General features: G+C 47.8%; 1 protein-coding gene across 1 annotated transcript; it reads left to right on the plus strand.

Annotated features, from left to right (window-relative positions):
• Positions 1 to 3449: 3449 nt before the first annotated feature.
• Positions 3450 to 22533, plus strand: LOC149364936 (putative monocarboxylate transporter 5). Its single transcript, XM_089574920.1, has 4 exons — positions 3450 to 3874; positions 12101 to 12244; positions 17909 to 18889; positions 21579 to 22533. The coding sequence occupies exons 1-4, from the start codon at positions 3655 to 3657 to the stop codon at positions 21737 to 21739; spliced, it is 1506 nt and encodes a 501-aa protein (XP_089431046.1). The 5' UTR covers positions 3450 to 3654; the 3' UTR covers positions 21740 to 22533.
• Positions 22534 to 24487: the final 1954 nt, after the last annotated feature.

Below are 24487 nucleotides of genomic sequence, written 5' to 3' on the forward strand. Positions count from 1 at the left end.
AGTCAGAACACTTTACAATACATTCCAGCGAGACGCCTGGGCAAGGCGGCAAGGGCAAACAAAAAGAATCACGTTTAAATTCACAGGAATTGCGATATCCACTAACCTGCATTAAAAATACGAACAGGTTTAGCCATGACTGCATCCAACGGATGCTGCCTTGCCCACTGGCAAGTAAAGTTTCGGGGGTGGTTTCTGAGGAATTTCTTGATAGCATTGTTACTTTTGGATACACAGTGCAAACGCTGAATGAGCTGAGAATCACGACCATCGGCGTCGTTGCTTGTTCCGGCGTTGGAGCGAGAGAGCATCTTCACTTTCAGATTTGCTGATTATGGTCATTCCAAAGAGGAGCACGTTCGCCGTCGACGAGATGAAAATAAACATGATCGATGCACGAAGCAAATGCCTGCATGAAAAAGAAAAAGGCGATATAGAAGCTCATAGCTCATGTCCTAATGTTTGTAGCAGAACGTACACGCGCTGCTTCGGTGTAACCAAAACTTAAAGGCTAGCTTGCTAGCATGGGAGAGCACAGGAGCTGCAAGAGGCGAAGATTATCTCACTACTGATAGGACCAGCTAGTTCATATTTTGCATAACCTGAGGATTTCTACGCGTGTACAGCGTGTATTTAAGAACCTAAACTGAATACAAAGATTAGGGTAAGTTGTATAAAGCTGGAGCCCAGCTGGGCCCTTTCGCTGTTGAATCCTTCGAGCCGGTCAAGGACTGAGTTCTTTTTGCGAGTGGTTTTAAGTGGAGGTAACAACGGAGCGAGCTGTCGGGTGGGTCGAGTGGTGTATTCATAGATATGCGTCACACAACGGGTATATACCAAAGCAGAAAAGCACAGACACGTGGCGACATGCTATCTATTGGCTGTCCGTGGCACACATCTGTCCACACGAGGTACTTGCTGGGTCAGCCACATATGGAGCCCTCGAGTGACTGCGGCAGTGAGAGAACGAGGGACCGTACACAAACGCACCCCATTCAGTTTCAAAAACAACAACAAAAAAAAAAAGATCTCGCAGTGCATAGAGCATCGCATACAGCTGTGTCTATGAAGTATTTTGATGGTCGATATTTCATTTCGCAGTCACAGTGGTGTGCAGAAGTTCAGAAAACTCTGAAAAAAGAACTCAGCTCACCATCTGACTGATATGCTATGAAAGATATTACTCCTCGTGCGAAACGTCTAAAACACGGAAATTTAGGTTCATACGCTTACCATTCGACATATTTTCTCTTACTTTATTTGCTTTCAATGAAAACGCTTCCTTTTCTGTTGTACAATACAATGCGCTGCATGCATAGCAATGGAATCAAAGCGCTGCGTGTATTGGTCTCAATCACTTCTTAACATCGCGCAGGAAATGTTGAAGGAGCACACTTTTAAACAAAGCCCACCCGTAGCCCTTATTTGGAATGTCATTTTGCCGTGTTTGGTTTGGTTTGGTTTATGGGGGTTTACCGTCCCAAAGCGACTCAGGCTATGAGAGTCGCCGTAGTGGAGGGCTACGGATAATTTCGAACAACTGGGGCGACGCACACCTGCGTGTGTGTCGCCTCTCTTTTCCGTGTCTTCGTCTGTGCTATAAACCCTTCGACATGCGCCCCGCCGCAGTAGCTCAGTGGTTACGGCGCTCGGCTGATGGCCTGAAAGATGTGGGGTAGATCCCGGCCGCGGCGGCTGAATTTCGATGGAGGCGAAATTCTAGAGGCCAGTGTACTGTGCGATGTCAGTGCACGTTAAAGAACCCCAGGTGGTCGAAATTTCCGGAGTCCTTCACTACGACGTCCCTTATAGCCTGAGTCGCTTTGGGGCGTTAAACCACAACAAACCGAACTAAAGCAAACCCTTCTACATGCAGAGAGTCAGGTGGCGTGTTGTGGAAGTACTAGTGTGTAGCGAAGATGACAAGCAGACAGGTAAGCTGGAAGACGGTTGCTTGCGAAGGAAACTCTTTATCGCGCGTGCTTGTGCCTTCAGAAAAAAGATCCAAGCGGCGGCGATATTGACACGTGCGCTTGACCCCGCGGTTGTCGACCGCGTTCTATTCAAACATAACACAAAGTTTTCTAGAGAAGCCGCCGGCGTTAGCGAGATGTCTCAAGCGTTATGCCAAACACGTGGCTCACCATCACTCATGTCTAATCGTAATCGCGTAGCGGAAGCATGATACTAGATAACTCGTCCAGTGAGGCGGCGCTGTAAACGTTCAAAAACCTGCGCCTCTGAATGAAGAAAAAGTACTAAATGCAGAAAGGAAGATAATATTACAGGAAAGAGATTTGCGGCAGTGCACAGGTGAACCAAGTGAAGACAGCCAAAGGATCAAAATTTCAGGCAAATTCAGCTTTTCGAGAAGTTGGTCATCACTGGAATATGAAGCAGGTGTGCTTGATTTGTCTTTCCCATTCTCAAGTACAAACAATTGTTCGCTAAGCACTTCACAGACAAAACATGCGCCGTGGTTGGATGAAAGAAACCGCCTCCATTATTTACTAACCGCATTGGATTCATTCAAAGCACTTAAGCGGATCATTTACAGGTAGTCGCACTGACTTCCTTTGCTGCTAGACGCCACGTAGCCCCACTCATGCATCCTATAAGGCGGGTGTCCGGCGAGACATGCGCAGGGATGCAGCGCTTTGAGAGCGTGGGGGGGGGGGGGGGGGGGGGGGGGTATATCGCATTGGCAGCGTTGGGGCACGTGTGTGCAGGAAGTAGTCATGGGACGGCGAGCGAGGGAAAGGAATTTGGAGGAGGGGGGCGGTGTTGGCGGTCGACAACGATTACGACGTCCACACCAGGATTCCACCCAACGTTGCCGATACAGGTGTCGCTGCAAAAATTAACTGTTTTATCGAATTGTGGTGCCGATATTTAAAATTATGATTTGAAAGCATTTTAAACTTGATTATGATGGCCAACGTCTTCATATAGGCTAGCAAGAAGTTCAGTAAATAGGGCTAATGCGAAAGGCAGGGAAGGGGATTTAATCTCGAGCGCCAGTTGTTACGCTGGTATAATCGTAACGGCCATTTAGCGCTGTCTGTTTGAGATGCATTGAAGATCGAAAGTCTTGTCGCACGCGGCTGCAACCAAACTCCCCTTCACAACCATTAACCATTTAGAGCGATTGACGATCCCGTAGCCCTCGTTATTGTAAACCTTACAAGATAACAAAATGGCCCACTTTTTTTTGTCTATTGTCTTTTTGTTCTCCCCTGAGAAGCAGACTGTCACTGTCCTTTCAGAAAAAGTGACGTTGACCTAGGCGCCCATGCTATCTATGTTACTGCCGCGACATTTTCGCTAAGCTGCCTCATTTTTTTCTGTACTTCTGCCACACCGATAGGGACTGATAAAGTGTACAGCGAGCCATAACAGCCTCTTCCTAGCGCGCCTCTTACACTTATCAGCTGTAGCCTCCTCGCCAGTCGCGTCTCTTATGCTGGCACCCCCTTCCAGCGCTTCTTCGCACTTGGAGCGCGGGTCAACATAAATTCGGTTCGCATAGACTCAGCTTTTCACGATGGCGACACACCGCGTACTCCTCGTCAGCTAGCGAGCAAGGTCGTCAACAAGACCTAGGCTTCATTGCTCGCACTCGGCAGCGCTGTGAGCACCTGTTTCGTGGCAGCGATGGCCCGATGGCCATCTTTTCAGAGCGTACCACCGTTCGGTCCCGACTCGCGATGGAGCTGGATCAGCGCGTGCTTCTGCGGCGGCGTCCTCTTCTTCTCCACGGCAACTCCCTGTGTGTCTGGCATCTTCTTCTACGGTATCCTCGACACTTACGGGGTGACCAGAGAGCAGGCGTCTTGGCCCGTGGCTCTGGCAGGTACCATGTCGGCACTAGCAGGTGAGCATATGACATGGGAGTGATTCCAAAATATTAAGTTGTCCTTGGTATTGCCGCGGATGCATGCCATTTCATCTATTTCCTCGAAGTCGCCAGAGTATTACTCACAAGATGGAGTACAAACAATACAGGCATCAGCAGAAACCGAAGGGCTACAAAATGTGGTTCCATATGGTTGCATTATGGTGTCATTGATGCTAAGGATGGAGGCGCGGAGACGGAGACATCGCACAGAACACGGGCCTCTACAATTTCGCCTCCATCGAAATTCGACCGCCGCGGTCAGGATCGAAGCCGCGTCTTTCGGGTTAGCAGCTGAGCATCATAACCACTGAGCCACCACGGTGGACATGTATGTATGTATGTATGTATGTATCTATGTATGTATGTATGTGTCGTGTCCGGTCGCTGTGTTGAATGCAGCGAAAGACGCACACGGTACTTTAAGACTTCGTTTATTTAAAGCCGATGAGGGTGCGACCAGCGTCGACCGAGGCAGGAGCCGAACTGGCCGCCCGAAGAAAGGAGGGAGTGGAGAAGCGTCCACGGGAGGGAGTGGCTTCCCAGAACAGGAGGAGGGTGCGGGGGCGCACCGTGGGGGGGCATCTGGCGACAGCGTGCGACGAGGGGCAAGTAGTCGTTAGGAGGAGGATGCGAGTGGTCGTTAGGAGGAGGATGCGGGTGGTCGTTAAGAGGAGGACGCGGGGGCGCACACACACAAAAGCAACAAGGGGACACAACACTTCCTTCCCCCTTAGAAAGTTGCCTGGTATCGTGCAGGGGGTCGGCGCTCACGCGTGGAGGCGCGCTGGCTTTGTGCGCTCGGGGGAGAAACACTTGTAGGCTGGCTGTTGTTCGCTGTGTCTCCTAGGTCTGTCCTGGGCGAAGTCTCTTCTTCCGGGAAGTGGTGCCAGGCTATGTGGGAAGATGGTGCACGTGTTCTCTCCGCTGGCGGACAGCTCTCAGACGGCGTCGTAAATCTACGCAGCTGGTTGAGATGTCGGCGTGCTACTGTGCCATGTATGTTGACGAGCCAAGAGCGCAGGCCTATGCGTCTGACAATTGTAGCTTCCTCCCAGCGTGGCTTTTTCAGAAACTGTCGGGCGAGGACGCGCTGCCCCTCATTAAGCGTGCCGCAGCGCGGAATTGCTTTTTCTTCCCGGAACGTCTCTGCCTTTGGCTCGGGGAGGATGGCTGTGAGCTGGGTTCGCATTTCACACTCGAACATCATTTTCGAGGGGGTCTCGCCTGTTGTGCTCTGAACCGTCGTGTGCTGCTTGAAGAGAAAGCGCGCAAGGCGGCGCTGCAGCGAGCCTGTCTGATCTCTTTCAAGGGCGCGTTTTAGCTCGGCTACGTAGCGCTCGGCTTGTCCGTTTGTCGCTGGGTGGTAGGGGGCCGATGTAACTGATGAGATCCCGTTGTCGCGATAAAACTTGAGGATCTCCGCAGACACAAACGGTGTTCCGTTGTCCGACACTACCTTGCGCGGCAGGCCGAACGTTGCAAATAGTGATCGGAGGTTGTCAATGACTGCTGCCGAAGTCGTCTGTCCCATTTGCCTTATCTCAAGCCACTTTGTGTAGGCATCTACGACCACAAGGAAAGTGCAGCCCTCAATTGGTCCTGCAAAATCAATGTGCAGTGTGTGCCATGGTGTGTCTGGCTTTTCCCATTCTGGGACAGGAGCTTTCGGCGGGGCGCTCCGGCTGCTCTGGCAAGGCTTGCATTCTCGCACCACTGTTTCGATGTCGTTGTCAATGCCAGGCCACCACATGTAGCTTCTGGCACACTTTTTCATTGCAACGATGCCCCGATGTCCGGCGTGGATGAGAGACATAGCTTGTGCGCGTAGTTCTCTCGGAATCACAACTCGGGACCCAAATATGATGCAGCCGCGATGGGTGCTCAACTCTGTAGCTCGCCTGCGGTAAGCGTCGAAGTTGTCCCCTTTGAGTTTGTGCACGTTGCCTTGTTGAACAGCTGTGTAAACTAGCCGGAGAGCTGCGCACTTCTGCGTAGATGCTGCAACTGTGCCTGCTGTAAGCGGAGGTTCTGGCAGTGCTTCGAACATCAGAACGTCTCCTGGTGGAAATGGTTCGTCAACAGTTGCGTCTAGTGGCAGACGGCTTAGCGCATCGGCGTTTTGATGTTTACTCCCATTGCGGTAGACCAGAGCGTAGTCGTACGCTGAGAGTTTGATGGAATGCTGCGTCGGCTCGATGACACCTTGCTGCTCCAGTTTGTCCAACTCTTTTTCAACTGAATCTCGGAGAGCAAACGGCACCGGCCTGGCCTTCAGAAATTTGGGTTGCGCGTTGTCCAACAACTCCAGTGTGACCGGGGGCCCTTCGTTTCCTGGAATCTCTTCCGAGAATACTCTTTCGTATTTCTCTTGCAGTTGCTCAACCATGTTCTGGCTCGGCGTCTGGTGTATGCCGCATATCATCACGCCTAGTGGAGAAAACCAATTTCTCCCTAGAAGGCTTGATCCTGTGCCCTTCACAACAAGCAGAGGTAGCGTATGGGTCTGGCCGTTGTAGTTAACCTGCACGTTGGCAGAGCCCAATAGTGGCAGATTCTGTCCTGACCACGTTCGCAGGTGCGTGTCGTCTTGTTGCAGGGCGGGTGCGTCAGATGGCCATGAAGTTCGGAACGTGTCCTCACTGATCAGAGTACAGGCTGCGCCGGAGTCCACCTCGAACTTAATCAGCTGGTGATGTACGCTTACTTCTGTAAAAATCTTCGGTCGCGTGCCGAGATTCATGGTGTTCAGGTCGTACAACACAGATGGTGTTGCTGATGTTGTTCCATGGAGATCAGATAGCGGCGTATTCTCTGAGGCGTTGACGCTGTGATTAGGCTGGGAAGGTGACTTTATCTTGGCAAGTCTCCGTTTCGTAATGCATGCTCTTTCGATATGCCCTCGCTTGTGGCAAACATTACACGTGGCTGACTGGAATCGACATCCCTGGGGGTTGTGTTGGTCGTCACACCGCCAGCAGCGTTGTGCCTTTTTGACCGATTTTACAACAACAGAAGGCTTGCGCACCTGGTTGCTTGTCTGGTGTACCGGCTCGGTGTTCCGGCGAATCCCTCTCTGCTGGTGACCGGCGCTCTCCGCTCGAACGGCGATGTCGTAAGCTTTGCTGAATGTGAGGTCCTTCTCAGCGAACAGGCGCTGCTGCAGTGACTCGTCATTCAGTCCGCACACAAATCTGTCGCGTAACATCACGTCCAAGGGAAGCATGGTGGTGTTAGCAGAAGAAGCTGCGTCTCCCTCCTGCCCGGTAGCTGTTGTCGACAGCGTTCCAAAATTGCAGTCGGCAGCGAGCTTCTTGAGCGCGGCTACGTAGGCGCTCACAGTTTCTCCTCCCACTTGATCTCGTCGTTGGAAGCGAGCCCGGCTGTAGACCTCGGATGGCCTTGGGTCGTAGTGCTTTTGCAGCGCTTTTACGATGTCGTCGTAAGACACTGCCGCTGGTGTGCTTGGCTGAATAAGGGCGCAGACAGTATCGTAGGTCTGCTCCCCGCACAGCGTCAGCAGGTTGGCCCTCTTCAAGGCTGGGTCTGTGATGTTGTTAGCTTCAAAGTAGAACTGAAGGCGTCCAACCCACGATGACCACGATGAGCCGTTGAATTCTGGTATCTGATTGGGAAACCCTCGCGTAGCCATGGCTTGTCAATAGCGTTGCGTAGCGCGGGTCGAATCCACTTTCTCGTCGCCACTGTCGTGTCCGGTCGCTGTGTTGAATGCAGCGAAAGACGCACACGGTACTTTAAGACTTCGTTTATTTAAAGCCGATGAGGGTGCGACCAGCGTCGACCGAGGCAGGAGCCGAACTGGCCGCCCGAAGAAAGGAGGGAGTGGAGAAGCGTCCACGGGAGGGAGTGGCTTCCCAGAACAGGAGGAGGGTGCGGGGGCGCACCGTGGGGGGGCATCTGGCGACAGCGTGCGACGAGGGGCAAGTAGTCGTTAGGAGGAGGATGCGAGTGGTCGTTAGGAGGAGGATGCGGGTGGTCGTTAAGAGGAGGACGCGGGGGCGCACACACACAAAAGCAACAAGGGGACACAACAGTATGTATGTATGTATCTATGTATGTATGTATGTATGTATGTATGTATGTATGTATGTATGTATGTATGTATGTATGTATGTAGGTAGGTAGGTGTATGTATGTAGGTGTATGTATGTATGTATGTATGTATGTATGTATGTATGTATGTATGTATGTATGTATGTATGTATGTATGTATGTATGTATGTATGTATGTATGTATGTATGTATGTAGAAATCTGCACCGACAGGGTGCAGATTTTTTGCATGAAGCTGCAGTGGATTATCTGTCCTATGGCACGCAGGCAGCTCCACTATGATGCAGGGCTTGAGGATGCAGGTTAAGGTGACCTGCCAGCTGGGCTACCGCACCGGGTGCAGCTGACCCTATTGATGCCACTGGTTGATGACCTGCGTCCCAGACTGAACAAGCGTATGGAAACATACGCTTATAACAAACGCATATTACAAAGAGACGTGTTTTTTTTATTGAATGAGTTCTAGCAACGAAGGATTACGACGCAATTATTCATTCATGCGGTTATCGTTATTAACGAAAATCGTAGTGCATTTTCCTAAGATAGGCTTCTAGTTACGCGAAATGCCAGATATATCGTTTTCTCCGCGTCTGTCCGGGCGTGTTTTTGTTTCTGCAATGTTCTTTTCATTTTTGCCTTTACTTCTATAGTCCATGGGTTTTCTCAGTATATTTCATCATTTGCCTCAATTACTGTATTTTATCTGTTGTTTTTTTGATGCTCCCCCCTACAACAATGCCCCAGAGGGGGCGCTGTAGGTATTTTGTATAAATAAATAAATAAATAAATAAATAAATAAATGATATTTGTTCAAGTGAACATCCTTTGTTGCAGTACCTGAAACCGTTATACCATGCACAAATACTTAAACCCTCTTTATTTGTAACCTCCGGTATTTGACTTCATGTTCAATGTGTTACAGAATCTTGGCAATGCCGCCTTTGAGTTCAAATTACGCGGTCATTTTCTCACGTTGAGGCGCGAAACGAGTCACTATACTAAGATAGATGAGTAATTTCTAAAAATAGAAAAATCAGAGAGCCATGAACTTACCCTGTGGCATATCAAAGCCAACTGGACAAGTCGAAGACACACTATATACCTGCTATGAACAATTTTCAGCAGACTCAGTTCGGACTGGAACGTCAGCCAGAATATTTTATCTCATTTTCAGGCGATGTGCCAAGTAGGTGCTCCAAGATTTTAAAATGTGCAGTCGAAATTCATGAAGACGTGGTCAATGCCGAGTCCTTTTTCCACGCTATAGTGGTCAGCTCACCGCTAATAGGCTAGTTCATAATAAGCATGTGCATGCATAGGGCTGTGTACGTCGATGAATGTAGTTCCAGCGGAAAGGAAAATCTTCATCTCCTAAAGGCGGCTGTGCTGCTCTAAAACGGTTGGTAATTATCCTACCTGGGAGACGAACGAAAGGGGCAGATGCTGAAAGAGAGACGAATAACACGGGTGAATGAGCTTCGATAGTGCCGCGAAGTTTCACAATGCCTCTGGTTAGTTCATTTATTGTCGATTTCGTTATTGGTTTTAGCTTCGATTCTCCAGGTTCTTTGCTTAGTGTAATGTTTCTTCGCGATGATCGCTAACTCGGGAGTTATTCTGCATCGCGCCAGGCTCTTTCAGTGGGCCCGCCTCTCATCCAGGAAGTTCGGCGTCGGTTTTAAATGCAGCTCTATCGAGTGCCGCGGTCATCGGAATCCCCTACCGTATTAAAATACGCCTCTTAGTATATCGCTGCCGCGGTGTCACTTTACTTGGCTCGTGGGCAGAAGCTCGCCCTATAAACAGTTCACATTAAAATCTTAATCTTCCTGCGAGCAAAGGCCCACGATGCCTTGCCTTGCTGTGCGTCCCTGCCCTGCCTCTTATTGGCCGGCATCCCTTGCTATGCATATTTCTGTGCTCTTTCTTTCCTGGCAATCCTTGCCCTGCTCTATCTTGCCGTGATTTCTGATCCTTGCCCTGCACTTCCTTGAATTGAGTTATATTATCTTGTCCATTCTCTTCCTCTCCAGCTCTGCCCTGCATTGCGTTCGTTTCCCTTCCCAGCCTTGCACCGATTTTCCTTTCCTTTCCTTATGTTGCTTGCCTTGAATGGGTTGCCCATGCAGTTTTCTGTTGCTTTGCGTTCCTTGCCTTGCCCTCCTTGTACTGCAATGCCTTGCTCGGACCTGCTAGCCTTTATCGGCCTGCGCTTCGTCATGGTCATGTGACACTGCAACACTGAATTTCTCCAGGCCCCAACGACTCGGCCTTAATTCATGCGCGGCCTGGTACGCAGAACGCTGTACCCGTCATATGCCGCAGCCCATGTTGCCGCAGCGCGAGGGTTGCGGGCTGGTTGGGGTTGTTGTGGCGAGAGCTACATTACGCCAGCCGTTTCGCCTCTTCAGCATGGTCACACTTTCGCCGTGGTTGCACCTCGGCCGTGGTCTCACCGACCTTGAGCCGTTGCCTAGCAGCCGCCGCTCGGTGCGCTATCTGGCATGACATCACTCCGCCGTTGCGCTCGTCGTGGAGCAGAGGCCGCTCGCCTCGCCAGTTGTGCGCATGCGTAGTAGAGGGAGAGGGGATGTCGCAGTGTGCATATATACCAGGTGTCCCAGCTAAATGTAACCAAGCTTTTAAAGAAGACGGGGTGTCCTAGCCGTCTGAAACCTGAGGGTTGTTTAGAGTCACGTGACCTAGTCTGCAGTATTTTTTTCGTTCTTCAAGGTTGTCTAATTAGTTAAGCTTAATTAACTAACTTTTTCATTATTGACTTGAGGCACAAAGTGTCAATGGAAAAGTTGTAGATCGCTAATATTTACGTGAAATAGTTTTTTTATCGGCCTTTAACCATAACCCGCACAATGAGAAAAAGCTTCCACATCACAACTGTGCCACTTCAACGTCCCAGGACGCCCCTTAAAGAATAAAATCAGTTTTTTCTGAAGTCCTCTCCTCGATGAGATTTTGGGTGCACATTGGGGCAGAGAAGTGAACGAGCAGCTGGTCACGTGATCATTTTCTTTTAAGGCCAATAAATGAAGCTACGTAAATTGTAACTGGACGCAAACAGCTCTACTAGCGGTTTTTCGAGGGGATCTAAAACTTTTTCATTGACACTTCGTTCCTGAAGTCAATAATTAAAAAGTTCGCTAATTAATCTTAACTGATTAATTAACTTTGAAGAGCGAAAAATACTCAAGACTAGGCCACGCGACTAGGAACAGCCCTCAGTTGGTTTCACTGGACTAGGGCACTTCGCCTTATTTAAAAGTTTGGTTACATTTAGCTGGAACACCCGGTATATACGGTTCGGCGTAGCGTGAGGCGAGCCGTTATGGAGAGCGATGAGTGGGCTAGGCTGAAAGAAGCCAGACTTGGGCGTCGGAACGGAACAAGGAGGAGACAGCGTGCCGAAGAGACCGAGGAAGAGCGTGTCAAACGTCTCGATAAGCGTCGTAATACACGACGCGGCTAGACAAGTTCGCTTAGCCTCCGACAGTGAACCAGCGACAGTCGAAGACGACGTGCCGAGTTGTGCATCTCTGAAAGAAACTAGACTCTCGCTACTCTACCAGGTTTAACCAGAGTGAAACCACAGCCATTTTTTTTTCTCGAAAAGTGTAGAAACAAATTCCAAACAACACGCCAGGGTACGGTTGTGATCGGTGAATTCAACGTAGATGAAGCGGCTGCGTAAGCGTAATTTTTACCCTGTTATTTTCGCACACATTTGTTTGGTACTGCGGGAGTTAAGTTAAACCTCGGAAATCTAAAACTGATGTTGAAGCAAGACAGTTGCTTAAACGATAAAACGCTTTGGCCGCAGCGGTGGCAAAGTGGTTACGGCACTCGGCTGCTGATCCGAAAGATGCGGGTTGCATCCTAGCCGCGGCGGTCAAATTTCGATATAGGCGACATTCTAGAGGCCTGAGTACTGTGCGATGTCAGTGCACGTTAAAGAACCCCAGGTGGTCGAAATTTCCGGAGCCGTTCACTACGGCGTCCATCATAGCCTGAGTCACTTTGCGACGTTAAACCGCCATAAGCGATAAAGCGCTTTGAATTTTTTCATGGGAAAGCAGTGTTTAGACTGTCTTTACAGTTTTTTTTCTTCTTTTCGCAGGTCCTTTAGCAGGTGTCCTCTGCAAGCATGTATCGTGCCGAGCTGTGCTCCTAATCAGTGCCTTACTCTCGGGGATCACGGCCAGCGCCTGCTACTGGGCAGAAAGCCTCCTCTTCCTAAACATCGTCTTCGGCCTCATTCATGGTACACTAACAACTGAGCGCGCACTACTGGATGACGTATCATTAAGGAAGATTAATATGTGTGTAAACGCAAGTGGCCCCTGTAAAAATCACAGAATATGCCTTGAGATCAGCAGGACACCTTACATTCAAGGCGGAAAGCTGGGCTAGTTGGTTTGACATAGTTAATTAAAAGACTAGCGCATAAAACTAGGACAAAGACAGAGAAGGAGACAGGACGAGCGCTAAACATCAACTAAAGGTTTACTACACCAAACATGTACTTAAAACACTTCAGTGGCACATGCGCACACTGAGTTACAAAAAACTAATCAAGAAGTGGCAAACTGTTTCGCAGATACATGGTTTCTTTCCTGGTCAGGGCAAGTGACGTCGTGCTTACACACTTGTCACCTTCCCTCATAATGTGATAAGCCTCACAAATCTCGCGACCTAACCTTGTGCCTCCCCTACCAAGCACACACGTGGCATCAAACGCCGGCACGCACCCGCACCGCTTACAATGCGTAGCCAAATGGCTGCCCCCCGCCAATGAATCCACCAGCGTGCGATGCTCTCGTAGCCGTTCATTTAGGCATCGTCCAGACTGTCCCACGTAGCATCTACCGCATGAGAGGGGTATGCGGTATACAATGCCAGCAGTGCACGGAACGAACTTGCACACGTGTTTTATGGTGCATACCGGTTTCCTCTTCTCATTGACGGCTTTGCACATGCGCACCAGCTTTTCGGGGGCGGTGAACATGACGTCCACACCGCACTTCCCTCCAACCTTCCTCAGCCGGTGCGAAAGCTGGTGCACGTACGGTATAGCCGTACGCCTGAGCCTTTTGGCACTTTCTCCGGCGGCCACGCCAGGGCGGCCACCTGCCCTGACTTCCTTCAGGAGGCATTCCGCCACAGCCATCACTGTGTCGTTAGGGAAACCGGCCATCTTTAACCGGTGCACTTGCGCTTGCAGGCTGTCCTCAATCTTATGCTGGCAGGACTTCTCGAGAGCACCCCGCAGGCAATTCTTTGCAATCCCCCGTTTTACCAATTTAGAATGGGCCGAATTATACGCTAAAATTTCTTTTTTTGTGCGAGGCTGGTACGACCAACAGATGTGCCCAGTGCCAAAGAACAAACGTAGCTCGAGGAACTGGAGGCACCCGTCCACTGGAACTTCATGCGTGAACCTCAGCTTGCCAGAACAATCCCCGAAAATCTCTAAAACACTTTTTACAACCTGTGGTTTGTCGCTCTCGTTGTTAACATGCATAAACACAATAAAGTCATCCACGTACCTAAAACACTTAACAACACGCTTTTCGTCTTCAATGCACGCTGCAACGCGCTTGTCAAACTGTCCTAAAAAGATTTCACTAAGAATCGGGGCTATGCAAGACCCTATGCAAATGCCATCTTTTTGCACAAACAATCGGTCATCAAAACAAATGTAAGTGGATGAGAGGTAACACTTAACTAAGGCTATAAAGTCATTTACCGAAACCCCGCTACTATTCTGAAACTTCACAGCCCCCCAGCTTTCAATCCGCTCTCTTACTGCATCTAACAACTCTTTTTGTGGTATGGAATAGAATAGCTCCTCAACATCAACTGAAAACGCGAAATTAGCTCCTGAAGCACCACCTTGCGCTGCCAAAAATTCTATCACATCTTTTGAGTTGCGCACTCGAAAAGGGTCTTCTACGTCTAGTTGGCTAAGGTGCTCTAGTAGGTATTTTGACACCAGGCCTTGCCAGGCTTCTTTCTCTGATACTATAGCTCTGAGAGGCATGCCCTCTTTGTGTGTCTTCGCAGAAAAGAAAACGTTCAGCCCCTGCTCATTCGCTGCTTTAACTGACTTATGAAGTCCTGTCAAATTGATCTGTTCGCAAACCTTTAATGCCTCAGCCTTTACTTTCCTGCCAGATCTTTTTAGGAGAACAAAGTTCTTGTCAATAGTCTGCATAGCCTTTTCATGAAACATTGTTTTCGGCAACACGACGAATCCCCCCTCTTTATCTGCAGTCAATAAAGAAAGATTATTCCTTTTGAGGTAATGAACTGTATTGCTCACTGCTAGCGTTTCCACACGTGGACATGGTTTTTTACTTAACAAGCAGTCGACACCTTCGGAAATACATCTAGCTTTCTCTTCCACGTCTGCACATTGCCCTACTTTCCTAACCATGGTAAGGAGACCGAGCGGGGTCTCGTTAACTTCATTACAAAATTTAGGCCCGCAGCTCAAAACCCTTCGAACTTTATCAGGGAGACCACATTCTGCTAAACACAACACTTCCTTACCAACGTCACCTTACACCTTACATGCTGCGAAAGAACTGTTCCAGCATTCTTGGACATCAATTTTAATTGTGAGGCAACTGTGGAATATCATAAGGTATTGCTATGAAAATATTGAACGTAATGGTTCATTTTTCCATCGCACGGATCGGGACTTTAAGAGCGCCTTAGAAAATTAATGGGGAACGTTTCTGACGACAGAAAAAACGCTGACAGCAAAAACATCCAAGTCTCGAGGGGAAATCTGCGCATATATTGATTGTTACAGTGAACTCTATAACGATACATGAAACAACTGCGTACATAAACTATTTCCGGTTGAAAAATGCCCATGTCCAGAATTTATGGGTATCATGCAACTCAAAAGGCGAAAATGCTTCTGCGTTGCCTGGTCACGTTCATGCCTTTAAAAGGATTACTTTGTTTATCGCCGTAAGTGGACGACATTGCTCATTTTCTGTTTGCAGCGCGGGACGAGTTATGTGGTGGCGGTTCACCGTATGATATTAGGTTATTTGGAAAGCATAGCAATCATGCACGAACTGTTCTGCGAGGTTCGGGACAGTGCGAGCGCATTACCGGGGAATTTCCGAATAAAGTTCGAATGGAGAGTCACTAGTGGCGTTTACACAGCCGCCACAAATTTGCTGCGACGGTGACCAATTTTTCTCACGTCGGCGTCATGTAAACGACTCACTTCGCTAGGGAGTCGCAGCAGAGTCGTCTGCGCTAGACGTGGTTAGATCACTGCCAACCTGCGCCTTTCAGAAATGCAGGTAAACGCGAAAGCGCTTTGTATCGAAGCGAGTGGGCACAAGAATCCTCGAAGGAGCGGTAAAAAAAAAAAAATCTCCAACAGGACGGGAAAGTCGGCGGGGTGTTTGTCGGAGGCTGAGCTGGCGAAGCCGGCGAGAAGCCGGAAGTCGCTTAAGCCGGAAGCGGAAGTCGCAAAACTGCGGCGGCAAAGCTGCGACACAGGGAGCACCACCATACCGATCAATTCTGGACAATACGCATTTTTTCAACGAGAAGTTTTTATGAACGCAATTTTTGTCGCAGATCGTAAGATTGCACTGTAGCAGGCAATACATCCGCAGATCCCTCCACGGAACTTATGTAGTTTTCTTATATTTATTGTCTAAAACACATCTGTGTGAGCGGAAGAAAAACTTTAAAAGCAATATTGTGCTACGCATCGGAAGAAATTCAGACTATTTTGATCAGTATACGTTATAACAGTATGTACTTAATAATCTTCCATTGCTGCCTCATAATAAAAACTGATCTCCAAGAGAACTAGAATTGCTTGGCAAAAGCGTCGATATGGACCCACGTAAACGGTGTCATACTGCAGGGGCCGATGCGCCAAATGGCTGCGACGCGCTTCTGTCGAAGCCATGAAAAAGCCGCTGTTTATCACCGACCGCCACCATGAGTATCATTATCGCCTCCTCCGAATTGTTTGTGTTTCTGGTCATGCTGAAAAAGCGCGTACTGTTGCCGACTCAGGAAGACCGGGCTATACTTTACTCAAGAGCCCATCACCCATCAAAGAAATGAAGGGAAATGTCAACTTCGTATTTGGCTATATGCTGCTGTTTGGCCAAAAATGTGACTACCGCGAGGGAAATATAATTGTGCCTTGACTCAGGCGCGTGAAGTGAAGGTGATGATCTTTATTGCAGACAGTATTATTTAAAATGCAGGATTAGTATCTCACACTGAAAAAGTACCTCTGAAGTATTCGGGCAGTCGCTTAAATTGGAAGAAAAAGCGCTGCTGTGGTATGCGTAAATGCTTAGTTTTAGGTAAATTATGAAAGAATTTAATAGCTTTTCAGGACTGTTACACAAAATCGATTACACAAAAAGTGGTATTTGTACATACGAATAAACATTTTTGCAATGGCAGACGCCAAGCTAAATACGACGTTTACACTTCCAGGCAGCCCCGGGATGAATGAATTATCGCAATAAGTGTCTCCCCTCAAAATAACTGCATAAAACTCTTTGCTCTAGCTTGCAACTTAGGTAGTTCTCGTGAGACGATGTTGCAGACGTCACTGGCCTCGATGCTCAGACACTGCCGATGTTGTTTGAACATCTTGGGGTTTCTTTACGGCGGCGCATGGACCGCAATCACTTATTCTTTTATCGCGATTACGCATCCTGTTGACAATGCACTGGAAGCAGCGAACTCAAGGCAATGGCTACCAAAGTCCTTCGTGAGTCAGGATGATGTGAGAATAGCACGCTTGTGGAATATTTCACCTCGAGCTGTGTTTTTCCGCTCAACTAACAGGTTTTTTGATGCCTCAAGTTCCACCCAATTACAAGTTCGAGAGTTGTACGTCAGCTGGATTGGCTTCCTTATTAATGCATCGCATGTTCCAAGTAACATGTGGTCAGTTACTAGGTGTTAATTTACAGCCTTCGTCAAAAGTTTGGAGCCCACTGCGACTGCGGTATAGGAGCGGGCACGCTGCCACTCGGCATTGTTCCTGTTCAGGCCTTGAGCTCAGTGGGCTTCATGTTTTTGCGGAGTCTGTACATCACCTCTGTACATATATCTAGGAAGCCGTAACCCCTGGCCGCCTATAAGGTATTGAATCATGATATATTTTTTTAAATTTAATTTCCGCGTACAGTCGCGAGCAAAAAATACTAGTACAGATCACTGGCGATCAGAATACGTATATCTCACCGCGCTGCGCTACGCAGACCTGCCTAACGGGCCGTTTCCATTCTTTGCAGCCTAGGGGGGACGGCAGGAAATAAGCTTTATCAAGCGTGCACCTCCCGAGCGTTGAAGTGCCGACCCTACGTGACTGTGCTTGCGGCATTTATTTTGGCTCGGTTATCGTGAGCAAAGATGGCTTCTTTTTATTACTGTTTTTTTATGTCCGCGATGGTTTGTCAAAAGGAACACGGGGGAACAACAGATGATAGCGCTGCTTTTAGCCAGCAGTTTTGCTGGTCCGTGACAGTCCCATGAACCCCCCTAATACTGTAGAATGGGAACGACCCGGCACTCTCGTTATCAGCCTCTTCGCCACCCGCAGCGCCACGCGTTGTCATTCCAACGTTTTTATAAAAACGTTGTTGTCATTCCGGCGCTCTGGTGTTCCGTCATGTGTGCTAATCTTTTTTACCCGCGACTGTACGTGTCTGGTCTGCTCATAAGTACTCGTAGACATTTCTTAGCATTCCTCCTTTAGATCACAAGAGATGCTCTAATGTCAACACTTACCCATGTTATGCTCCTCTGTTAGTTCATACTGAGGAGCGGTATACAGTTCATTGTAGACTGCGACAGCATTTTTCTGATTCATTTTCTGCGCTTTCTCACGCTTCTTTTTTTCAAACACATGTTGCAGGTACTACCCTGTGCGGCTTGTTCGTCGCTGCCAACGTGCTGGTGGCACAGCATTTTGAGAAGCTAAGGACCACGGCCTGCAGCCTTGTGTTCACAGCGTCCGGACTGAACGCTACTCTCCTTCCTCCTCTGGTCGAATATTTTCGGACGACGTACGGCGTCCGAGGAGCGTTCCTTCTTTACGGGGCAGTTCTTCTCAACACTATTCCAGCCGTTATCGTGCTCAGGAGTCCGTCGTGGTTAAACTGCAGGAGCCCAGTCGACAAGAGAGGACAGGCGTTGAATGGAAATGCGAACGAAAAATACACTTTGGTCGAGCCTTTAAATCCAGGAAGTGTCGTAATAAAGAGGCCAGAGAGCGAGTACTGTACCGAATCACAGTCATCGGGCCGTGAGCGAGCAGTTACACTCATAAATAATTTAGATCACGGTGAGAAGAACGGGGGCCTTGCTGTCGTGAAGAGTGTCTCAACTGTGCTTGCAGTAAAAAAGAAGACAATTTTTGTCAAGTTTCGCAGCACTGTAAGGCAATTTCTGCAACTATCTTTTCTGGTTAGTGCCCTCTCTTTTGCCGCAATCATTTTCACGGCCGCTATCTTCGTCATGATTCCAGCAGACATGGCAAAGGACAAGGGCCTGGATCCTTCATGTGCGGTGTATCTTCTACAAGGCTTTTCAATAGGGGACATTGTGTTCAGGGCCCTTAGTGGCTTCGCAATTGATTCTCAGACGTTGTCGTTGGAGTCCGTGATGTTTCTCGGATTTGTGGTGCAGGGCCTAGTTTTCGAGTGGCTAGTCTGGGCGAATACACTGCCAATGATGGTCGCAGCTGCTACCGTTCTGGGTATGGCATTCGGCTCTAGGATAGGTCTGCCGGCGCCTGTTCTCGTCATGGAGTTTGGCATCCGTCCTCTGCCCATGATGATGGGCGGGCTTGCCTTCTTCATCGGCGCCAGCCTTCTTGTACGGCCGCCCATTATTGGTAAGCATCTGGTTTGACGTCATGCGCCTGCTTCTTTATATGCTGAGAGCAGATTTGTTTTTCTTTGTCTGAGCGGAGGTTAAATGGGGAGTTTTTCTGCCCGTGCCCATGCGCTCAAGTGGGGCCAGCTTTCAGTCACTCAGGGCAATAAAATGTATTTAATTGCCACAGCATTGCATAACTGCTACCCCTGAGTGTTCAACCTGCGCCCATTCTGTGGTTGCAGGAGCGCTGTCCTGGTAATGTTGTAGAGGCGGCTCCTCGTTCAATGGGTTTCATGTGACGAATCCCCATGCTCGCTATGCAGAGTAGAAACGTTATTTAGCCGAATGCGGGAGCGAGAACGGAAGCCTGGGTGTCCCATGTCGCGGAACGGACGAGCTTCTAAGATGATCGTGACAGTAGGTTGTGTCAGGTTGCTTATCTGTCACTCCAGGAGGGAAAAAAAGGGTCACTCAGAAGTCGACAGGTTAGAACGGGCGCCCCTAAGAGACAGAAATGGGAGTGCCTTGTAAAGCCTCGGCACCGCAGGGCTATTCACCGCTTAATGGACTATCAAGTACCACAGCTGCACCTTTTACCGCGATGGAAGCAATAGTGGGGCGGTAAAGATAAATTTCTGAGGCCTGCATTCTACGATGAGCGCCAAAATGCACATTGAAGTTCCCCATGCCTACTGCAGCGCCATAACAGAAACCCTAGCGAGAAGAGGGAGCATTTTTCAGGCACACCCGCAGTTCTCTTGGCCATGTCACCTGCCTGTGCTTGTTTCTTGACGTGAGCTTCGGTGCTCCGCCCCAAGTGGCGAGCTAACTAGGACACTTCGAGAGCACCTAGACAAGCAGCACTATCAGCGAGGCGCGCGCCTTTTGCAGCTGACTGCAGCAGCTTTCAGACACACGTCGAAACTGTCCGTTACAAAGTATATGATGAGTTTCTAGTTTAAATACAATAATATTAAATATCGCACTGATCCTGTATTTGCACTTATTTCTGAGCTGAGTGTAAGATGCATTTCGGATAAACATTTGCCAATGAGTTTATGATTAAGCGATGATCTGTTTTCTCTCGTTGGAGTGCTCATTATTTATGATGCAAACATGCTCTTTTTATGACGCAGACCGGCAGCGCTGCGCAAAAACTAAGTTTATGGTGTGCTTCGGAAAACACTAATAATAAAAAAAGTTTTTCATCTTAACGTTTCTTCAACGTCAAACCGAAATGCCAAGGTCCCTTAAACGCACTCTCAACATCCAGCAAAAAAATACATGCAAAACTTCAGCTGATACCTAAAGTAGTCCAGGACCAGACCCCCGTATGGATCAGCAATATGATCAGTAATATGAAAGGAGCAAATAAAAACAAGGTTCGAGAATAATGCACGATACATAAGTTAGGGCGGTCAAGAAAAGTACAGAAAAATGACTCCCTGCCACACTGCCTGAGCACTGCAGTAGAGTACAATTCTATGATAAGGCTATATGTCATACCCAGAAATTGTGTACAATCGCATCTTCCGCCAGAAAATTTTTAATGCACGCATTTTTTCGCATACCGTGAGCTTCCACTCTAACAAACCATACAATGGCAGTTCTTGCCTTCCCTTCTTCCCTCGGGAAGGTTGTAATTTTTGCCATTAACTGCTCTGCAGTAGTCAAAACGTTCCACGTTGTTTTTCTATGGCTGTCTTTACTAGTCGATGTGAGCAAATAACAAACTTTAAAACAAAGATTTTGCTGCGCATCGGAAGATTATACCATTACCGTCAGTGTTTCCAAAACAGTATCTTACAATATTCATTGTGAATAATCCAGGCGCTAACAAACAACGACACAGAGGGGACAAAGCGCTGTATCCCCTCTGTGTCGTTGTTTGTTAGCGCCTGGATTTTTCACAATGAATGTATACCAACTAGCTCAGCTTTCTGCCCTGTTGCAATATTTCACAGTAGCCTCACAATTAAAATTTAAGCCCAATGATCCTGGACTTGAAAGAAACAAAAATAAAATGTCTCTGCCCGTGCCTTTAAACTGCTATACGTTAGGAATAACTGCCCTGATTCACGCTTCTTTATATCCCGGGCTCATGATTCCCAGGCTCATGATGAGCGAGTCCGGTCCTGCTGAGTTGGGGTCCAAACAAAAAAAAAAAGTTCTATTTAAGTTGAAGATTGTCTTTAGGTTCATTTGAAATAACTCCTGCCTCAGCATCTTCTATCATTGAACGAATAGTACGTCAGATTCTCTAAGGGATATTAGTTTGAGCCCAGCGGCCAACGCGCAGTGTTCCTGTAGCCTATAGATGGAGTCCATATCATGGGCTCTGGCAAAACGCAGTACGGCGATGTAGAAGGAATGTCGGTCTAAAGAAAATCTTAGAAACTGTATTATAACGCATGCTTCTATTGCCTGAAAGCCACGATGCTGTTCTCAACATTATAAGTCATACCCGCTCATGAAGAAGTACCGCAGATGCAGGTATACCACCCAGTAAAAATAAAACACGTTTAGTCTCACAGAGCGCATGGTGAAAAGCTCAGGTAAGTTTTGCATAGGTGTAGGTTGATCCTTGAAAGATTTCTTTCCACTCGCGAATGTAGCTATGTGACTTGCAACTCTTTAGGGCCAACCATGACCATCGTTTTTAGAGCCGACTTCTCACATTTGACTAAAACCCTTTGGTCACGCAGGGTACTACAGAGACAACTTCGGAGAGTACAGTGGTCTGCTTCATCTCATGGCTGCCCTCAACGCGTTGTTCGCTCTCATCTGGACAGCGAAGCTGGTTTTAAACAAACGGCGGCAATCAGACCGTCGATCAAAAACTGCTCAAGCCAATGGAGTGTCATGAACTAGCAGATATTGGTGATTAATTTTAGGCTAGCGTTAAGTGCGCATGGCAGCCGAAGATTGCCAAAGCAGTTACTACAGAATACAGCAGTGCTCTAGATTGTACGCTTGCGTGTCGACACCACCTAAGAAGACCCAGCCACTGAAGACGATGTACGAGCGAATTTTCATCATTTTGATCTCATGCGTAAGTCGCAACTTCCAGCACTAAATGGCGGGACATATTCCACACCTGAATACCGAAAATGTCTGTTATGCATGGACTTGTGCTGGAATAAAGCTGTTAACATGCTCTAGCCCTTGATCACAACTGGGCAAACACGGCGAAATTTAATGTACAGATGACAAAAACGGTCAGACAAATCTAAGAAGATAGGTTCGAGCTTAAGGTTAAGCTTCTGGTCCAAGTACAAGTTAAAAAAAAAAGGCTAGGATGACTGGATGGGACTTGTTCGACAAAAAATAGCAGAGCCCGCAAGGCTAACAGCTTTATGCACGCGCACAAACACACAACAGTACCCAGCGTATAGCAGTCTCTGCCACCGCTTCAGCCTGTATTCTTCAGCAGCAGCAGCAGCATTACTGCACCCTGAAGGCGGCCTGAAGCTTTTTCAGATAATACTGCGCTTCTATTCAAGTGTTGCGCAAATCGTTTATGTGAAGAGCCTGAAGTGGAGTAAAATTTTACCAACGTACTAGTAACCGTCTGAAAGTTGAAGAACATAAGTGAAAGCGCTTAACGTGACCCTAACCTGAAAACTTGCTTGCTCGAAAACATGTTTTGTGTCTGCCTCGTTTGGTTTGGTTTATTGGTTTATTGGGGCTTAACGTCCCAAAGCAACTCAGTCTGTGAGGGACGCCGTAGTGAAGGGCTCCGGAAATTTCATACTCCTAAATATACCACAGGACGACTTCAGAATGCACCGATAAGTAGTGACCACTTTGCATTTCGTGCATTCATCTTTTAATAATGCACTATTTATTTATTTGTTTATTCCTGATACCCTCATGGCCCACAGGGCATTATTGAGGGGAGTGGTACATAGATATAAAATGAAACTGTTACAAAAAGGGGGGTAACGAATACATAGACATGCCTACAAAAAATGATACGCACGATTGCAAAAAGAAAACTAGCTGCAAGAAAACACATGATTCAAAAAAGCGAAACAGTACAATAATTAGGAATACCAACACCAAAACAAATAAATTCACAAAAACAGTCGAAAAACGTTGCAAGTAAACACAAAGATATGAACTAGAACATCACCACTCGTAGAAACATTGAACGGGTACGATGGCAGAAGGCTTTTTATAAAACAAAGTGCATACGAAAAAAAAAGGAACAGAGATAAATACACAATATTCAAAACGAAGTGAACCAATTGAGGCTATGGTAAACCATATTGTAATGACAACAGTGTCCTAAACTCATCAACGTCCTTTGCAGCTACAATATCTGGTGGTAGGTGGCTCCACTCCGACGATGTTTTTGGAATAAAGGAATTTATGCAGGATGTTGTCCGGCAACGAGGAACGCCAACTTTCCGTGAGTGATCGATGCGGGATGAAACATATGTTGGTGTTGTGATCAATGCATCTTTAAGAGTTGAGTTCATACTGTAAATTTAAAAAAAAAAACAGACATTAAGACTGTGCATAAAGCATGTATTTTATTACTGCAGCGCATAATACATTCATATGATACACTGACGCTATTTTTTTTAATCTTAACTCGAACATGCTGCAGAGCTGTGAGATCCTCTCAATAAGAGATATACTACCCAGATGGAGATATTCACAAAAATGGATTAAGGCTTTTTTTATATATATCCAGAAAAAAAAAGAAACTTCATTTTTGCTGGTGGAAGTGTACACACCCATCCGAAGAGCTCGGAAAAACTAAACTAGCTCACATTTAGGCTCGACTATTGTATATACAAGGCTCATTCCGAAATTAATTAATGCCTCTAATTTTTTGGTGTGTCGGCCTGCAATGCCCGAGCGGGTTATTGGACTTTGTACTAATGGCTGAACCTTTCTTCAAAAGTCCAATTAATTTCATTGTCATCCGACAATAAGCAGAACAGCAGCAGTATACGAAAATGGCGTTAGACACAGGCGCACATGCAAGACAGAGGTGTGTTATTACATCCCTCTCTGTTGAACACATTGAACCTATTGATGTCCATCTAAGCTTGCTGAAGGTCTACGGTGACGATACGGTCGATACGAGTACAGTTAGGCGGTGGGCAGGCGGCTGAGTTTGGGTGTATATGAAATGCAAAAACATCCGCGTACTGGAATTCAGGCTCACGCTACAGAATCCAAAGTGGCCCAAATTTATCTGCGATTCCTGACTATGTGAGCCTCAAACCTCTCTGTGTTACTGTAACTGACACTTAGCAAGCCGCGATTACGAAGCTCTCCATCACAGCAATATCTTCCTCACGGCTTGGCAGGACCCGCATGTGGGCACTTCAAACCCCTGCCCCCTATGGTACCGACCATGTATGTTCTATTCTGCAGCAGCTCCTACACGTATGCCTTCAGACTCTCTTCCCGCCCTTGACTATGGTCTCAGCACTGGGTGCCAGCGGACACTAAGACCAGGTTGCTCGGTGTTTTCGCCACGCGTGGTTGCCGAAGCATTTCTCACGCCTGCTATACGGCCTCGAGCGACGGCACATGTCCGGACACACGCTCTGTTCGTCTCGGACTTCCGATCCGCCGATACTGATCTTGTAGG

Source organism: Amblyomma mixtum, chromosome 2 (assembly GCF_055824585.1).
Source record: "Amblyomma mixtum isolate Tamu chromosome 2, ASM5582458v1, whole genome shotgun sequence".
NCBI classification, from domain to species: Eukaryota; Metazoa; Arthropoda; class Arachnida; order Ixodida; family Ixodidae; genus Amblyomma; species Amblyomma mixtum.